The 18,776-nt window shown below is 50.4% G+C and overlaps 1 protein-coding gene across 3 annotated transcripts in view; it reads right to left on the bottom strand.

Moving 5' to 3' along the window:
- The window catches only part of LOC138746955 (extracellular serine/threonine protein kinase FAM20C-like), a 69,525-nt gene extending 51,504 nt beyond the window's left edge, over nt 1-18,021 (bottom strand). For 2 of the 3 annotated variants that reach the window (XM_069905706.1, XM_069905708.1), the window contains exons 1-2: nt 17,162-18,021; nt 5,371-5,543 (exon numbers count right to left, since the gene is read on the bottom strand). In XM_069905706.1, coding sequence (XP_069761807.1) covers nt 5,371-5,543; nt 17,162-17,589 — 601 coding nt within the window. In that variant the 5' untranslated portion in view covers nt 17,590-18,021. The remainder of the gene's footprint in view (nt 1-5,370; nt 5,544-17,161) is intronic. The other variant, XM_069905707.1, reaches the window with a different exon arrangement.
- Between the last annotated feature and the right edge of the window lie 755 nt (nt 18,022-18,776).

The following is an 18,776-nucleotide window of genomic DNA, read 5'->3' as shown; positions in this document are numbered from 1 at the left end:
AGTTCTATGCAAGAGCAACTCAGCCATTTTCATTCCCCTGTCCAGTTCCCCCAAACCATTTCCTTTGGAGCTCTTGTGCACAAAGTTAACACTTTCCACCACCAGCACTCCTTACCCCTACCTCCAAACCACTCACTAAGAATATAAACTTTCTTGAGCTTATGAACTAGAGCTGTCATACAAATTGACCATGGTTTAACTGACTAGCAGAACTGAAAGGGGCTGAATGGACCCCCTCCTGTGTGCCTGGTGACAGACAGAATTGACGGCCATCAAGCACAATTCCTTGAGTGCAAGTGGACCCTTGAACTCATCTGCCACTCACTAGCCATGGTCTTTCAAGAGGGATGCTGAATTAAGCATCGTGCTGAGCTATTACACGGCCAACACAAGAGTGCTGTGGGGAAGGACCACAGTCTAGAGCAGACATCCTCAACGGAGACCCTACGGTCCCCCTCGGGAATAGCAGCAGACTTAATTAAAACCCTCACCTCACGTAACACGAATATTTTTTATGCAGTCGGCAGGAGAGCAGTATGGAAGAAACCAAACGTAGCTGCTTCTCAAGGAAGTGCACCCATAAATTTTGAGCAGAGTCCAAGGTGTGGGGATGGGGGGGGGTGGGGGTGATGTTCATAGCTGAAAACAAGTTGAGAAAAGGCAGGGGTTTGGATCTTTCCATCACCGGGTATCGAGGGGCTAAGACCAAGGGGAAGCCCCTCAAACAACAAGGAGGGGTGGGGGGAAAAGGAGAGAGTTCCTTCTAAGCTCTGTGGGCGTGCACAGTTGGTCTGTGTGTGCGCATGAAGGCAAGCACTGCGCGCCCACAGCCTGCTTTGTGTCCGCACAACTGAGAGAAAGCTGGCGCAATGCTGTTAAATTAATGCAACAAAAATGAAAATGTTTGGCTACAAACTCAAGGGTGGGAACAAACTTTGAATGTTTTTCTATCTGTAAATAATTTATTGTGAATAAAGTCTATTTTTGATTTAGAAAAAAGAAATTAACACCCTTTAGCTAATGCTGGCCAATCCTAATAGAATCTCCCACTAGCAACATCACTGGAACAGATGAGCACTTCCAATTTATGTTTTAATTCAAAAGCATAAAAAAGTGGCATCTATTATATCAGAGAGCATTGTGACCTGGGCTCGTGAGGCCGGGTGTGAAATTAAAATTCCCTGATTGAAATGCAACTTCCTAACTCCCAGTTTGTATCTATTTCTTTGTAATTTTGTGCCTGCCTTCAAAGTTCATTCACTTGTGACGTCGTTAGCCAGAGTTGTACACTCACTAGCTGCAGGCAAACAGCATGCATCTTTTTATTTTTAAACCATCAACGTGGCACACTCTTTAGGAAAAATTGTTTACAGCGGTCGTACACTCATTCAGATGGGATTATATTTAATTGGAAGATGTTTGCAATCAATCCATCAGATTTATTTAATAGTTTAAAAGCATCTAAGCATTTTAGAAATAGGAGCAGAAGTCGGCCAACTGGCCTGCTCCACCATTGAACGAGATCATGGCTGATCTGGGCATGGACACAGTTCCACCTACCTGCTCCCTAAAGCCCATTCTTCAAAAACCCTTCTTTTTTGTTGTCTTAAATACATTTAATCTGCTGCTTCGTTGGGCAGAGAATTCCACAGATTCACTATTCTCTGGGAGAAGTGGTCTCTGCCTTAAATTCATTCCACCAAATTTTGAAGCTATGTCCCCTAGTCTCACCTGCCAATGGAAACAACCTGCCTGCTTCCACCTTATCTATTCCTTTCATACGTTGATATACAAAATTCCCCCCTCAACCTTCTAAACTCCAATGAGTGCAGCCCCAGGTTACTTGAGCTCTCCTCAGAGACTAACCCTCTCATTTCCCAAGTCGACATGGTGAACCTCCTCTTAACTTCCACAAGAAAGGAAGCCAGAGCCACGCACTACTCCAGGTGTGGCCTCGACAGTACCCTGTAAAATTGCAGCAGATCCTCCCTGCTCTTAAAATTCAATCCCTCCCGCAATGGCCAACATCCCATTTAGCTCAAAGATCATCAGAGGGAATGAAATGAGAAAAGACACACCTATAGGGTACCAAATAGCATACTTAAAGGCTTCACTTAAGCTGAAACTTCCAGCTTTTTAGACACAGGGGGCCAAGTTGGTGCAAGATGTTCAAGACGTACACGAGACGGTTTGGTTTCTTTGTTATTCAGCAAGTCAATCCATACACAAGTACTTGAAATGAAACAGGGCAGAGTTAGTAAATTGCCTCCTAATTGTGTAGGCGAAGTGGTAGAATCTTCAAGTTTATTGTACTCAAGATGCCATGATAATGTTTGTTTTGCGAGAGTTCCAGTGAGACACTTCATACATAGTACAACAAGCAAGACACAGTACATGCATGCAGAGTTACAGAGGGAGATCGGTTAGAATGGAGCAAGGGCAACATTATTTTACAGGTGCGAGGCTCATTCAGGAGCCTGACAGCAGTGGGAAGAAACTGTGGAACAATTCCACATTGCTCACTCAGAAACCCCACTCATTTACTCCAAACCCTTCTTCCCCCCTATACTCCCTGCATTCCCCTCAACTCTCCTCTGCCCATTAACCCACCCACTCACATTTTTGGGATGTGGGAGAGGAGCACTTGCAAACTCCCCACAGAGAGCACCGGATTGAACCTGGGTGTCTGGAACTCTGTGGACGTGGCTCCATCACTGTGCACCTGTGCTCTCCTTTAAGTGTGAGCAGTGTGAAAGTAGTGTATTTTTGTAGCACCCTTTCAGTGCATCCCAGAACACCTCAACACCTACAAGTATTTGAGTCCCTGTTGCCCTGATTAGTTTGCAGCAAATATCCAGAAACCCCAAAAGTGAATAAGAGCACATGATAGGTTTGTTCAACGAGGAATACTGGTCAGGCTTATTCTTAAACATTTTCCCCCTAGAATCGTCCTCCCTGGAGAAGACTGTGGGCATTCACTTTATCTGTACCTCATGACTTTATAAACCTCTACAAAGTCACCCCTCAGCACCCCCCCCCCCTAATGCTCTAGGGTATAAAGACCCAGTATCTCCAACCTCTTGGTGAATCTCCCCTGGATACCATACCTCCCAATTTCTTGATGACCTCACTAGAGCTGGCTGGGCAAGTAAAACTACACACAGAAACAGGGAGGGATGAAACCAGAGAGGTTTGTGATGCCGGTGGAGAACTTTCAATTCCCTGGGAGATAGAACACATCAGCAAAGCCCATAAGGATTTGGGCTGCAATCTTAAAAATAACCCACATAATGAATGAGAATAAAAAGACCACTGACTTGGTCAATCAATATCAGGTAACTAAATGCATGAACTTTTCAAGAGAACAAAGAAACTCCACAGGACACTATCCTCAATAAAGCCACCCAATTATTGAAACCAGCAGCAATCAGGACTTGGATCAAAATTGAAAAGGGAAAAAAGCCCTCTTTATGAAAATCCAATCTGATTATAATTTGATAGGGTTGCATATAATATCAGATTGTGTGTGATTATTGATATTTTTGGCCAATATCAGAGGGCTTTCAATATGTGTACAAGGGGCAATCTATAAACCTATGGGGTGGCACAGTTGGCGAAGTGGTTAGCACAACTCCGTTACAGCACCAGTGAATGGGACCGTGGTTCAAATCCCGCACTGTGTGTAAGGAACTTATACACTCTCCCCGTGTCTGCGTGGGTTTTCCCTGGGGGCTCTGGTTTCCTCCCACCATTCAAAACGTACCAGGGGTATTGGTTAATTAGGTGTAAATTGGGCAGCACGGACTCGTGGGTGAAATGGCCTTTTACCGTGCTATATGACTAAATAAATTTAAAAAATAAAATTAAACCTGCAATGGAATTGGATAATTGGCCTGTTTCACTACTCCATCAACACAGGAGCCCAATTAGTCAGTTTGCTGGTTCCTTGGTGAAGCTACTCAATTAGCCCAATCCGCTTCTCCTGCCCTGTTGCCCCCATAATTTTCCCATCAGCTTTGTGTCCAATTCTCTTGTACAGATTCCTTTCAATGTCCTTCCACAATCTTTTCAAAGAGTCACATCCCATGCATCATGACAACTTGCTCTTACAAAAAGTGTCCCAACTAATTGCCCATCTAAGTCTTCCTGCAAACAACATTTCTGCCCATCAAAGCAGTTTCTCTGCTTACTTCATCAAGAAGATTCGATAAGATGGCACATTAATGAGTTCACGCTGCAAGACGAAGCGTGGATTGAAGACTAGTCATCACCTGGATTACTGCGAAGAGTTCTGTTCTTACTTGAGGAGTGTCTGACAGCCCTTAGCCTGTACTCTTTGTCTTCTTTCTTCCAGCTCCCCCCATCTCCTTTCCTCTCCATTCACAGAGCCAACCCTCCTCCCTCTGCTTATACACCTGCCTTTGGGACTGTGCTCCTCGCACTTTCCCACCCCCACCATTATGTTCGGGCACCTGCTGAAATTTTATTATACCTTGATGAAAGGCTCAAGCACATAACATTAATTATGTATTTTTACAAAGGACATTGTTTGACCTGCTGAGTTTCTCCAGCATTGCGTTTTTACTTCAACCACAGTGTCTGCAATCTCTTGTGTTTTACCTGGGCCTGTAGAATGAGGGGAGAGATCTTATTGAAACACTTTCAATGTTGAAAGGCGTGGACAGAGTAGATGTAGAAAGGTTGTTTCCCAGGATGGGAGAGTCTAGGACAAGAGGGCCCAACTTCAGGATTGAAGGTGTCCACTACAGATGCAGAGGAATTTCTTTAGCCAGAGGTGGAATTTGTTGCCACAGGCGGTTGTGGAGACCAAGACACTGGGTGTATTTAAGGCAGAGATCGACAGGTTCTTGATTATTCAGGGCATCGAAGGATATGGGGAGAAGACCGGGTAGTGGGGCTGAGTGGGAAAGTGGATCAGGGCAGACTTGATGAGCTGAATGGCTGTTTCTGCTCCCACATCTATGACTACATTAAAAAAAACATTTTATGTGACCCCACTGAGAATGGCTGATTCTAGTGCACAATTACCTTAAAGGTGTATCTGCAATGATAATCCACAATAAATGTTTATTCACCTCTATCCCTCGAGACATTATTCTCCAATTCCTCGGTTGGATAGCACAGCCCCTAAATGATTGCATTTGATCACTTCCACCTTCTTGACTTGAGGTAACAAGACAAGAGAAATTCTCACAGGGGGATACATAATCACCTTCTGAGAGGCAAAATTTGTCTGAATACAAGAACAGTTTACATTCGCTGTGTTTCTGCTTTTCGGCATGCTGCAGAGAAGGTCTTTGTACAAGGGCTGAGGTTTATTTGGGTGGGGTCAGATCAAAATTTCCTCACCTACACTGGAGATCTGTTGAGTAGCCAGATCCCTGAGCAGAGCCTCGATGGCTGGGTTGTGGCGAGAATACAATTCGTATCGGTTTATCCCAATGTGAAATTTCAGCCAGTTGGGGTACGAGTCGATGGAGGTGGTGCTGGTGGGCGGGAGGTCACCTTCCTCTTCATTGGTCCTGAAACAGAATGGGTTTGGAAGTCAGAGCCACCCCGGTCAATGCTCCAGAATGCGGGATTGGGGGTGGGGGGGGAGGTGGGGAGCCTCCCTTGCAGCTGGGGAAGACACAGCGAAGGGTCCGGCCTCTGCTGCTGACTGCACGGATTTTGTGCATTCCACTTGTGTCCGTGGGGGTTTCCTCAGCTTGCTCCTGTTTCCAGCCCTACTTGGTTCATTTCCCAATTGGGTTGGCGGAGATACAGACCAGAGGTCAAGCATGAAAGGGGGAGAAGATGGGGGGGGGGGGAAATATTAGGGTGAACTGACCACCCCCCCCAGAAACATAGGGACCCCCAACCACCCGCTCCTTCTAGATTGTGATACCTCCCACAGTTCTGAGGGTGGAATCGCTGCCCCAAAATTTTGCTCCTTCTTCCCCCACGAATCCCACTCAAGTCACTAAGTTTCTTCCCCTGCCCTTCCTGCACAACGTCCCCATCCAATTGCACAGGAACAGAGGCCAGTGGGTGAATTTCCTCCCTGTAAGCCACCCCTTGCATGTGGAGGAAGGGGGGAAGTTCACTGGAATCTGGGGAAAATGAGTTACAGGAAGAAGCAATGGGCGATGGAATAACTTTGTGCTCATCAGAGTCTCAATGGGTCAAATTGCCTCCCCAAAACCAGAATCATGGAGAAAGCCTCTGTGACGAGCAGCTTATGTGGGGGGGGGGGGGGGAGGGGAGGGGAGAAGCATTCGATGTTTTGAGGCAGGGATCATCCTCAGAACTGTAGGTGGAGGGCAGGGGTCACCTTCCCCCCCCCCCCCCCCCACCATGGCAGTGCTGGTGGGGAGGAGTGAGGAGCAGGACAAGAGATGGATAGGAAGACCGGTTCAGATGCGACATGCAATCAGGAGCAAGAATACTGACCATTACCAAGGTATCCGGTGGTGAAAGGGGCCTCAGTGTGATCATGGACAAGGATGAAAGAGCTTAGCTGAAGTTGGAAAAGTCAACGTCCATGGAGATAGCAACACAAACAGTCCCTTCGGCTCAACTCATCCATATCGTCTAGCTGAACTAGCCCCACTTGACTGTATTTGGCCCATATCACTCTAAACCAGTGGTTCTCAACCTTTTTCTTTCCACTCACATCCCACTTTAAGTAATCCCCATGCCATCGGTGCTCTGTGATTAGTAAGGGATGGCTTAAGGTGGGATGTGAGTGGGAAGGGAAGGTTGAGAATCCCTGCTCTCGACCTAATTGTTACTGAAATATTTTGCTTGAGAAAAATTGTCATTGGCCCATTTCCTTTGGAGTTATGAAACCGTGCACATAACGAGTCAATTAGGGACGATTAAAACAGTGGTAAATTTGCAGGTTGACTTAGTGGTGAAGGTAAATACAATGTTGACATTCATTTCAAGAGGAATAGAATATAAGAGCAGGGATGTAATGTTGGGGCACTGGTGAGACCTCGGAGGATTGAGAGCAGTTTTCTGGGAATGAAAGGGTTTGACATTTCTTGGCCTGAACTTTTTGTAATTTAGGAGAATGAAGGGGGCATCTCAGAAACATTTTTTAATGTTAAAAGACTTGGACAGAGTAGATGTAGAAAGGTTGTTTCCCGTGGTGGGAGAGCCTAGGACAAGAGGGCACAAGTTCAGGATTGAAGAGTGTCCGCTTAGAACAGAGATACGGAGGAATTTCTTCAGCCAAAGGGTGGTGAATCTGTGGAATTTGTCACCACAGATGGTTGTGGAGGCCAGGTCATTAGGTGTATTGAAGGCAGGGATTGATAGGTTTTCGATCAGATGGGACATCTACTGATAGAAGGCCAAGCAGTAGGACTGTGCAAAAATGGATCAGCTCATGATTTAATGGAGGGGAAGATTTGATGGGCTGAATAGCATATGGATTTATAATGCATTGAATGTGATTCTAGCCCACTGCATGTGCCCTTCACAACACCAAGAGACCCAAATGTTGGTTCCAGGTGAGACATCACTTCATCCAGGCTAGCATACTGCACTGAACACGAGGTGAGGAACCCACACACACTGCAGGTTGCTGGCGACTGCGGCCGAGGGATTCACACCAGGCTGCGAACTGCTGGAGATTGGTTAGAGACGGACTAAAGTAGTACAGGCAGTGGAACCGGGATGTGAAAGGGTGCCGAGGGCACTGTAGGTTTTCTGATAGCGTCGGAGGTTCGGATCTGGAGCTCAGGCTGCTGATGGTTTGGACTGGACTGTGTGGCTGCGGGAGGGCTGGAGACGAGTCGACGGACATTCAGTGATTCTGAGGGGACTCTCTTTTGCTTCTCTGACTGAAAGACAATTTCTTAGGATGGCAAATCTGTCTGCCTTACGCCGGACGAAAGTAAGTTCCGTGTAATATTGCACTGTCTTTATTACGTGACAATAAAGGAACCTTGAATTCAGTGTTCACACTGTCGTTATGTTGGAGAAACCAAACCCAGACAGGAGAATCCTTACACCAAGCGCCTGCATCCTGAATTTCCCGTCACACAAATTTCCAATCCCGCTCTCGTTCCCATCTGCCTGATCCTGCCATCGTGAGGCCCGAGATAAGTGAGAAGAAAAATCACCTCATCTTCTGACTCAGCATTTGGAAGGGTGAAGGCATATGGATAGGAAAGGTTTGGAAGCACATGGGCCAAGTGAGGGCAAATGAAACCAGATCAGGGAGACAACTTGGATGGTGCGGCATTCCAACCTGCTGTCCGAGGCCTCCTTCCCACCTCATGTGTACCAACTGTGTGGCCTGGCTTCACTCATATTCCACCCACATTAGGGCCTGTATCCCTCGACATCTTTTCCAGCCAAGTACCTGTTCAAATACCATTTAAACGTTGCAATAGTATCTGCCTCCATCTCCTCATCTGGAAACTTGCTCTGATATTCACCATCTTAAGCTTCACCTTTTTATACATGTAGACCCTTCTGGCCCATGAACCCATGCCACTCAATTAACCTAGCACCCCTGCAAGTTTTGAAGGGTGGGAGGAAACCGGAGCACCCGCCGGAAATCAACGCAGACACAGGGAGAATGTACTAACTCCTTACAAAGAGCGCTGGATTCGAACCTGGGTCACTGGCACTGTAACAATGTTGCACTAACTGAGCCACCCATTTTAAATGGCTGCACCACCCCCCCACCCGCCCCCCACTACACACCCTGCCCTGGGAAAACTATTCTGACCATCTACCCTATTGAATGCCTCTCATTACTTTATAAACCTTCTCAAGGTCTCCACTCAGTTGCACATGTTACAGCAGAAATAAATCCAGCCTATCCAATTTCTCTTTGTATCTCCCTTCCAGGCAACATCCTGGTGAGTCCCCTGTCTTTTGAAACTCTGGAACAAGAGTTGAAGCACTCAGCAGGCCAGGCAACACGTGTGGAGAGAAACTGATTAGAGAAGTTTAAAGTGTCTCACATCCAAAACATTAACCCTGTTTCTCTGGCTGCTTAACTCTCCAAGGCTTCCAGCAAGGAACAAAGACTCGACCAGTCACCCTCTACCACTTCCCTCCTCTGCCTGGCAGAACTTGTCCTCATTCTAACTCGTCCCACTTCCTCCAAATCAAAGGAGTAATCATGTGTCCCTGCATGGGTCCCAGCTATGCTGTCTGTTTGTGGGCTTTGTGGAGCAATCCTTGCTGCAAACCTACACAGGCAAGGCCCCTCAACTCTTCCTCCGGTACATCGATAACTATATTGGGCCTGCCTCATGCACCCGTGATGAGTTTGTCAACTTCATCCACTCTACAGCCAATTTCATCCCCGAACTCAAACTCTCCTGGTCCATCTCGGATTACACTCTCAGCTTCCTGGATGTGTCTCTATCTCGGGAGACACGCTTTCCACCAACAGGTACTACAAACCCTCTAACTCCCACAACTACCTTGACAATACTTCCTCACACCCTGGCCCTGCAAAGATTCCATCCCCTTCTCTCAATTTCTCCATCTTCCAGTCCAGATCTTCTGAATTATCTGCCTTCTTCCACAAATGTGGCTTCCCCTCCACCACCATCAACTCAGCCCTCACCTCCATTTGCCCTGACCCCAGATGCAACAAACATAGAATCCCTCTCATTCTCACCTACCATCCCACCAGCCTCTGCAACAAACACATTATCCACTGGAATTTCCAGCACTTACTACAGGACCCCACCACCAGACACTTTCCCTTTTTTCTCCCCTCTCTGCCCTCCGTAGGGACCCTCTGTGATTCCCTCCCCCCACCGGCATCTTCCCCTTGCGCCCACATCTCCTCCCTCACCATGGTCTGCAGCCCTAAATAGGCCTTTCACATGAAGCAAAACTTCACTTGTACATCAACAGGCCTGGTTTACTGCATCTGGTGCTCCCTTTGTGGCCTCCTCTACATCGGAGAGGCCGGTCACAAAATGGGAGATCACTTCACTGAGCACCTCCACTCCCTCCGCTACTACAGAGACCAGTAGCCAACCATTTCAATTCTGAGTCACACTCCCACACTCACATGTCTGACCATGGCCTTTTGTACTGTCCCACCCAGACACCCGCAGATTGGAGGAACATCGTATTTTCCTTCTGGGCACCCTCCAGCCAGATAGTGTTAGCATCGACTTCTCTGCTTTCTGCTAACCGGCTCGCCTTTTCCAGTTTTTCCCTCCACTCACCCAGCAATCCTTCCTCTCCCTGATCACTGCTGTCCCCTCCCTCCCTTCTCCACCCATCATCTCCTGCCTTTGCCCAACCCTCCCATCCTTTTATTCGGACGCCTGCTGACATTCTTCCACACCTTGATGAAGGGCTCAAGCCTGAAATGTCAGGTTCTGTATTTTTACCTTTGCTACATAAAGGATACTGTTTGACCTGCTGAGTTTCTCCAACATTTTGTGTTCTTACTTCAACCATAGTGTGTGCAGATTTTTGTGATTTACTTCCAGCATGTATACCTAAGGAAGAGCTTCTATAACAGAGGAGAGAAACAAGGTGGGGGGGAGGGGAAGAATAAAAGATGAGTGCAAGGAAGGGAGGGGGTGATGGAAGGAAGGAAGGGTCCTTCACCACCCAGGTCATATCCTCTTCTCACTGCTACCATCAGAAAGGATCCTGACGAGCACCCAGGGGTACAAAAACATCCTCTTCCCCATCAGATTTCTGAATGGACAACAAACCCCAGACCCTTCCTCACTTTTGCACTAATTTTTATCTTTTTTTTTAAAGATAGTGTATCTATGGAGATGTAATTTATAGCAATTTTACATCTGCAATGCACAATATCGCTGCTGCAAAACAACGGATTTCGTGACTTACTCGAGAACATAGATTCTGAAAAGGGAAGAGAGTGGAAGATTTTAAATTTAGACAGAGTACGGTATCAGGCCAATTCGGTCTGTGGCGCCCAATTTTGCACCCCATTAACCTGCACTCCCACTACGTTTCGAACAGTGGCAAGAAACTGGAGACCTCGGGAAAACCACGCAGACGCGGGGAGAAACTCCTCAGACAGCACGGGCCCGGTCATGATTGTTGGTACTGGTGCAGTGTTGTGTTAACCATGTTGCACCTACAAAGCAGAAAATGTAGTAGGATGGTTGGGGGGGGGGGGGGTGGGGGCGGGGGAGAAGATGAGGATGGAAAAGAATAGAGAAAGACTTAGGCAAATTATTTTCTATCCTGCAGGGGGAAATAAAAAATAAAGCCGTGGAAGAGATGACAGGTGCTAGAACCTGAAGCCAAAAGCAACAAAAAAATCAATTTTCCTCCTTCAAAACATATGGGTTCGTAGGTCAATTGGGCAGGCACAGGCTCGTGGACCAGAAGAGCCTCTTACTGTGGTGTATTTGTGTTTAACATGTATGTATTAAACACAACTCACTGGAGGAACTCAGCGGGGAGAAAAACAATGGTCGACCTTTGAAGCCAAAACCCTTCATCAAGACGAAACAGTGTGGAATGGATATAATAAAGCAGTGAAAGCCGCTACACACTCGATTACAGGCCATGGAGGGCGGGTGTTTTGAATGTGAAGCCGAAAAAATTTGACATCCTTGGATTCCAATATCATGTTGGATAAGGAATATTCCTGAATTTCACTATCAAGAAATTATCCTTTCTAAATATGTGACACATCTCCAATCTCTTCAGCCTAATTGCTGCCTTGGATATAAGCTATCTCATATTAAAATAATACGCTAATGAAATATTAATTGGACCAGAGCATCAGTGATGTCAAGGAGAAATGAGAAAAAGGGAGAGAGAAATAGAGAGGATGTGTGTCAGTATTGGCTGTATGTGAATGAGAGGCAGAAGGAATGCGCGTGAGAGGGAGAGAGAGAGAGAGATCTGGGGCTGAGGAAGCATGTAGTCTGACAACAGAGCAAAGAAGGAAGGGAGCGACGGAAAGACATAGACAGACGCACACCATAGAGTGAGAATGGTTATTAGCCTTGAGGTTACCAGCTCCAGTTAGTTGCTACTGTAATCCGTCCTGCTTCACAATGTGTTTTTTTATGAATAGAGAAGGAAGAGGGAGTCAATGCAAATGAGAACAATAGTCCTTTAACAGAGAGGTTTAAGCATGTGAGGAGGAACGAACGTGGGATCACAGCCTCACCAAGGACAAGATAACAAAAATAGGTTTATGACAGGCCTAGCTTTCTTATGCCAGGATAGATGGTCCCCGGTCTGTTTAATTGACAGCCTCCTATTTTTCTCTCTCCCCCTTATTCCATCAGTCTTCTCTCTCATGAACTCTTGTCCTCCGCGCTCTATTTCATCCATCTCCTCCCCCACCTCTTTTTCTCTGTACCCCTCTTCCTGGCCATCTGTCTCTCTCTCTGCACCCTTTTTCCAACCCATCTGCCTCTCTTTGCACCCCACCGCCTGCCATCTGCCCCCCTCTTGCCATTCTTTCCCTGTCTCCCTCCCACTCTCTCTCTCCCTCTCCTCCACCCATCTGTCCTCAGTCCCCTCACCAGCGGGACACTGCGGAGCCAAGCACCCAGCCAGGTGTTGCAGACTGATGCCTGTTCCTGACAGCAACAGGCACAAAGATTCAGAAAGGTTGAAGAAGCACGGAGGCAGAAGGCCCACAGTTTAATGCAGCACGAGACCTCTCACAATGGAAATCAGCACAAGTTAAAATCCTTGTTACTAGCAGTCACATAATTAATGGAAGGTTTGGACAAAAATCAGGAAAATTAAAGGCACAGGGGTTATTCAGCCCAATTCCACTTCTCAATCCACATTGATATCAGTGCTCACAAGATGCATTCTCAATGTGCCGAGTTCCTGGCATCGATGGCCCATTCAGAAGCGAATTTCGAAGAATATTTCTCAACTTGCCCCAGTCATTCCACTGAAGAATAGTTGAAAGTTATGAATCAGAACCAGGCCATTTTGCCCATCATCTGTGTGCCAGGCAAATCCCATCTTCCAGCGCTGGTTCTGCACCCCTTGCAGGTCACAGATCCACGGGTTCATACCAAAGACGTGTCACAAGTTTGTACTTCCCACATGCTTTCAGGCAAAATGTTTCACACTCCCCTCCACCCTCTGGGTAAATAAGCATTTATCTATATCCCTACCCATCCTTCTACCAATGATATCTGTCCAATGGATTTTAACCCATCTACCAGGTCTTCAAACATTTCCTTTCCATTCAATACCATTTTAAGTAATCCCTATGCCACAGGTGCTCTGTGATTAGAAGGGATTGCTTAAGGTGGTATGTGGGTGAAAAGAAAAAGTTTGTAACCACTGTTTTAATCGTCCCTCATTGACTCGTTATGTGCACGGTTTCATAACTCCAAAGGAAATGGGCCAACAACTTTTCTCAAGCAAAATATTTCAGTAACAGTAGTTCTCAACCTTCCCTTCCTACTCACATGCCACCTTAAGCAATCCCTTACTAATCACAGTGAACCGATGGCATAGGAATTACTTAAAGTGGGATGTGAGTGGAAAGAATAAGTTTGGAAACCACTGCTCTAAAGGATACAATGTCTTAAGAGTCGGTGCAGAGGAGGTTCAGCAGGTTGATTTGGGAAATTAGGTCCTTGGCTTACGAGGAGGCATTTAGTAGCCTGTATTATACATATTGTTCAGACGGATGTGATCCAATACATACTCTAAAAATTATGAAAGGAATAAGTAAGATAGAATGAAAAATGTTGTTTCTGCTGGCAGGTGGGACTAGAACTAGGGGACAGAGCCTCAAGATTTGGAGTAAGCAGATTTAAGACAGATGAGGAGAAACTGCATCTCCCAGATGATAGTGTATCTGCGGAATTCTCCACCCAATGAAGCAATAGAGGCTGCCTCATTAATTGTAATTTAAGACACAGTTCGATATCTTTTTGTAAAGAAGGGGTTTAAGGGCTCTGGGGAACAGGAGGATAAATGGAGAGGAGTCCACGCTAGATCAGCCATGGAATAAAGACTACAGTACAGGCCCTTCAGCCCTCAATGTTGTGCTGACCCATATCTTTTGGCATGATCTTGTGAATGAAGGAGCAGGCTCCATGGGCCAGATGACCGAATCCTGCATCTGTTTCTTTACGACCTTATGAGCCACAGAAAGGTTACGTCAGGCAGCGTGCCATTCTATTTAACAAGGTATGACTGGTTCTACACAAGAGCGACCTACCCACTCTCACTGCCCCCGGTCCTTAAGCATTTTCTTTTGAGCTCTTGTCCACAAGATTGCTTCAACGACCCACACTCCTTCCCCCTCCTTCCCACCACTCAATTAAAATATAAATGTTTCCCTCCCATCATTTTTAGCAGTCATGCCTTCAATCCGGGTGACATAGGGATGAGACGAATCGGTCCATCACCATCCCACCAGCTCTCTCCTCTCAGACCTTTGCTCTCATGAAGGTTACAGCTGCATAGAGGGCTACGCAGTGGCAAGACTTGCTTCCTCAGAGCTCCAACAACCCCAGTTCAATCATGACCCAAAGGAGGTGTCTGTGTGGAGTTTGCACGTCCTCACTTTGACCACTTGGGTTCCAAAGACATGTAGGTTGAATCAATTCACCTCAACCTTTTATTATCCCACTCACATTCCACTTTAAGTAATCCCTATGTCAACGGTGCTGTGATTAGTAAGGGATTGCTTAAGGTGGTATGTGGGTGGAAAGAAAAATTTGAAAACCCCTGTTTTAATCGTCCCCTCATTGATTCGTTATGTGCATGGTTTCAGAACTCCAAAGGAAATGGGCCAATGACAATTTTTCTCAAGCAAAATATTTCAGTAACAATTGGGTCTAGAGCAGTGATTCTCAACCTTCCCTTCCACTCACATCCCACCTTAATCACAGAGCACCGATGGCTTGGGGATTACTTAAAGTGGGATGTGAATGGAAAGAAAAGGGTTGAGAACCACTGGGTTCAATGGTAATTTCTCTGAGAGAAGGTATGTGGCTGGAAAATCAGGGTGATTAGGTAGGTTGGATAGAATCCAGGCAGTGTTGATGGGAATGTCGGATGGATAAAATGGAATTAATGTGGCTTAAAACACCATTATAAATTGCCACCAGTGGGGATAAGGCGGCGACTGAAGGCAAGATGGGGGTTGGGGGGGACCGAAGGCAAGATGGGGGTTGGGGGAACTGAAGGCAAATTGGGGGTTGGGGCAGACCGAAGGCAAGACGGGGGGGGGGGGGACTGAAGGCAAGACGGGGGGGGGGACTGAAGGCAAGACGGGGGGGGGGGGACTGAAGGCAAGACGGGGGGGGGGGGACTGAAGGAAGACGGGGGGGGGGACTGAAGGCAAGACGGGGGGGGGGACTGAAGGCAAGACGGGGGGGGGGACTGAAGGCAAGACGGGGGGGGGGGACTGAAGGCAAGACGGGGGGGGGGGACTGAAGGCAAGACGGGGGGGGACTGAAGGCAAGACGGGGGGGGACTGAAGGCAAGACGGGGGGGGACTGAAGGCAAGACGGGGGGGGACTGAAGGCAAGACGGGGGGGGACTGAAGGCAAGACGGGGGGGGACTGAAGGCAAGACGGGGGGGGACTGAAGGCAAGACGGGGGGGGACTGAAGGCAAGACGGGGGGGGACTGAAGGCAAGACGGGGGGGGACTGAAGGCAAGACGGGGGGGGACTGAAGGCAAGACGGGGGGGACTGAAGGCAAGACGGGGGGGACTGAAGGCAAGACGGGGGGACTGAAGGCAAGACGGGGGGACTGAGGCAAGACGGGGGGACTGAAGGCAAGACGGGGGGGACTGAAGGCAAGACGGGGGGGACTGAAGGCAAGACGGGGGGGACTGAAGGCAAGACGGGGGGACTGAAGGCAAGACGGGGGGGACTGAAGGCAAGACGGGGGGACTGAAGGCAAGACGGGGGGGACTGAAGGCAAGACGGGGGGGACTGAAGGCAAGACGGGGGGGACTGAAGGCAAGACGGGGGGGACTGAAGGCAAGACGGGGGGGACTGAAGGCAAGACGGGGGGGACTGAAGGCAAGACGGGGGGGACTGAAGGCAAGACGGGGGGGACTGAAGGCAAGACGGGGGGGACTGAAGGCAAGACGGGGGGGACTGAGGCAAGACGGGGGGACTGAAGGCAAGACGGGGGGGACTGAAGGCAAGACGGGGGGGACTGAAGGCAAGACGGGGGGGACTGAAGGCAAGACGGGGGGGACTGAAGGCAAGACGGGGGGGACTGAAGGCAAGACGGGGGGGACTGAAGGCAAGACGGGGGGGACTGAAGGCAAGACGGGGGGATTGAAGGCAAGACGGGGGGGATTGAAGGCAAGACGGGGGGGATTGAAGGCAAGACGGGGGGGATTGAAGGCAAGACGGGGGGGATTGAAGGCAAGACGGGGGGGATTGAAGGCAAGACGGGGGGGATTGAAGGCAAGACGGGGGGGATTGAAGGCAAGACGGGGGGGTTTGAAGGCAAGACGGGGGGGTTTGAAGGCAAGACGGGGGGGTTTGAAGGCAAGACGGGGGGATTGAAGGCAAGACGGGGGGATTGAAGGCAAGACGGGGGGATTGAAGGCAAGACGGGGGGGGGGACTGAAGGCAAGACGGGGGGGGGGGGGACTGAAGGCAAGACGGGGGGGGGGGGGACTGAAGGCAAGACGGGGGGGGGACTGAAGGCAAGACGGGGGGGGGACTGAAGGCAAGACGGGGGGGGACTGAAGGCAAGACGGGGGGGGGACTGAAGGCAAGACGGGGGGGGGGGGACTGAAGGCAAGACGGGGGGGGGGGGACTGAAGGCAAGACGGGGGGGGGGGATTGAAGGCAAGACGGGGGGGGGGACTGAAGGCAAGACGGGGGGGGGGACTGAAGGCAAGACGGGGGGGGGGGATTGAAGGCAAGACGGGGGGGGGGATTGAAGGCAAGACGGGGGGGGGGGATTGAAGGCAAGACGGGGGGGGGGGGATTGAAGGCAAGACGGGGGGGGGGGGACTGAAGGCAATATGGGGGGGATGGCGGGGATAGCTTGGGTGAACTGACCACTAATTTGACTCCAGTGTGTGGCAGAGGGGTAGAACTGGGGGGGGGGGGGGATAGTTGATCGGAATACGTTAGAGGGGGAGGTTGGAATGTCCTCCGTGCCAGTATGGACTCGACGGGCCGAATGCCGGGAGAAAGTGGACTCACCAGTCACGGGGGCCGGCGGCCTTGGCGTTGAACCTGATATCCGAGTTGACGTTGAAGAGGATGTCCGGCGGCCGGAGGGTTCGGCCCGGCCGCTGGTAGAGGGGATGAGCCAGCAGGGCAGCCAGGCGGGAGGGGCGGCCGGCGGCGAGGGGGGCCCGGGGCTCGGCCTCCGACACCAGCCTCTTGCCGCTGCGGTTGGCGGCCGGAGCCGCGTCGCTGCTGCTGAAGTCCTGCAGGATGCGGAGGGTGTGCTTGACCCAGTCCGGCGCACGGTGCTGGCACGGGCAGCCCCCTCCTCCGGCGCCGGCTCCGGGGCCACCCGCCGACGACCTCGTCTCCAGCCTGGGCAGCAGGTCCGTCAGGATGTGCATGGTGCAGGCGAGCAGGAACACGGCGAGGACGAAGAGCCGGAATCTCCGCGGCAGCATCGTGGCGACAGAAGTGTGTGTTGGGGGGGGGGGGGGGGGTCGTAGGGAACACGGGCGCTGAAGCCTCCGCCTGCAGGGCAGCGAGCTCCGCTCAGCGGGCTGGCGGCTCACATGGCCGGGAACGGAGCCCGTTCCCCTCTCATCCGCTCGAGCCCACTCCTCTCAGCCCGACACGCTTCACCTCTCCCAGCCCAGCAGCATCAGCCGCCCGCCGGGGCCGCAGGAGATGTGCGTGGGGCGTCAGGTCCCCTGCCAGTGACGGAGGGAGCCCACTCAATGGGGGGGGGGGGGGGGGGCGGCAGAGAGAGGGGAGGGAAGAGAGAGAAGAAAGAGAGTGTGAGGGGAAGACACAGGGAAGGAGGCAGAAAGACACAGTGAGAGAGGGGACAGAGAGAGGGGGGCAGTCAGACGGAGAGGGGGGGCAGTCAGACGGAGAGGGGGGGCAGTCAGACGGAGAGGGGGGGCAGTCAGACGGAGAGGGGGGGCAGTCAGACGGAGAGGGGGGGCAGTCAGACGGAGAGGGGGGGCAGTCAGACGGAGAGGGGGGGCAGTCAGACGGAGAGGGGGGGCAGTCAGACGGAGAGGGGGGGCAGTCAGACGGAGAGGGGGGGCAGTCAGACGGAGAGGGGGGCAGTCAGACGGAGAGGGGGGCAGTCAGACGGAGAGGGGGGCAGTCAGACGGAGAGGGGGGCAGTCAGACGGAGAGGGGGGCAGTCAGACGGAGAGGGGGGCAGCCAGAGGGGGAGAGAGGGCCAGACACACAGAGAACAGGCGCAGAGAGAGGGGCAGACTGAGCGGACAGAGACTGAATCCTCTCCCCTGGGTCGGAGGAGTAAACGGTGCCTCCTGGGCCACTCCCCTTTCTCCGGAGACACGAAATGAGGAGCGGACGAGGCCAGCTGATCTGTACCTCGCTCAACCGACTCTGTCGCTCCGCCAGATGCGCTCGCAATCAGGGCCCAGGCAAAGTAAGGAGGTGACGGCGGGCGCAGAGAGACCCCTCGGCCGCTCGCACATCCCACTGCCTCCAATCAGAGGGAAGGGGCAGGGTTCAATCTCCACCCACCTTCCCCTGCCACGGAGAGAGAGACTGAGCAAGAGGAGAGAGAGAGTGAGCAAGAGGAGAGAGAGAGTGAGCAAGAGGAGAGAGAGACTGAGCAAGAGGAGAGAGAGAGTGAGCAAGAGGA

Source organism: Narcine bancroftii, chromosome 12 (genome assembly GCF_036971445.1).
Source record: "Narcine bancroftii isolate sNarBan1 chromosome 12, sNarBan1.hap1, whole genome shotgun sequence".
Lineage (NCBI taxonomy): Eukaryota > Metazoa > Chordata > Chondrichthyes > Torpediniformes > Narcinidae > Narcine > Narcine bancroftii.
The sequence above is the reverse complement of the archived record's forward strand: the minus strand, read 5'-3'. Positions and strand labels throughout refer to the sequence as shown.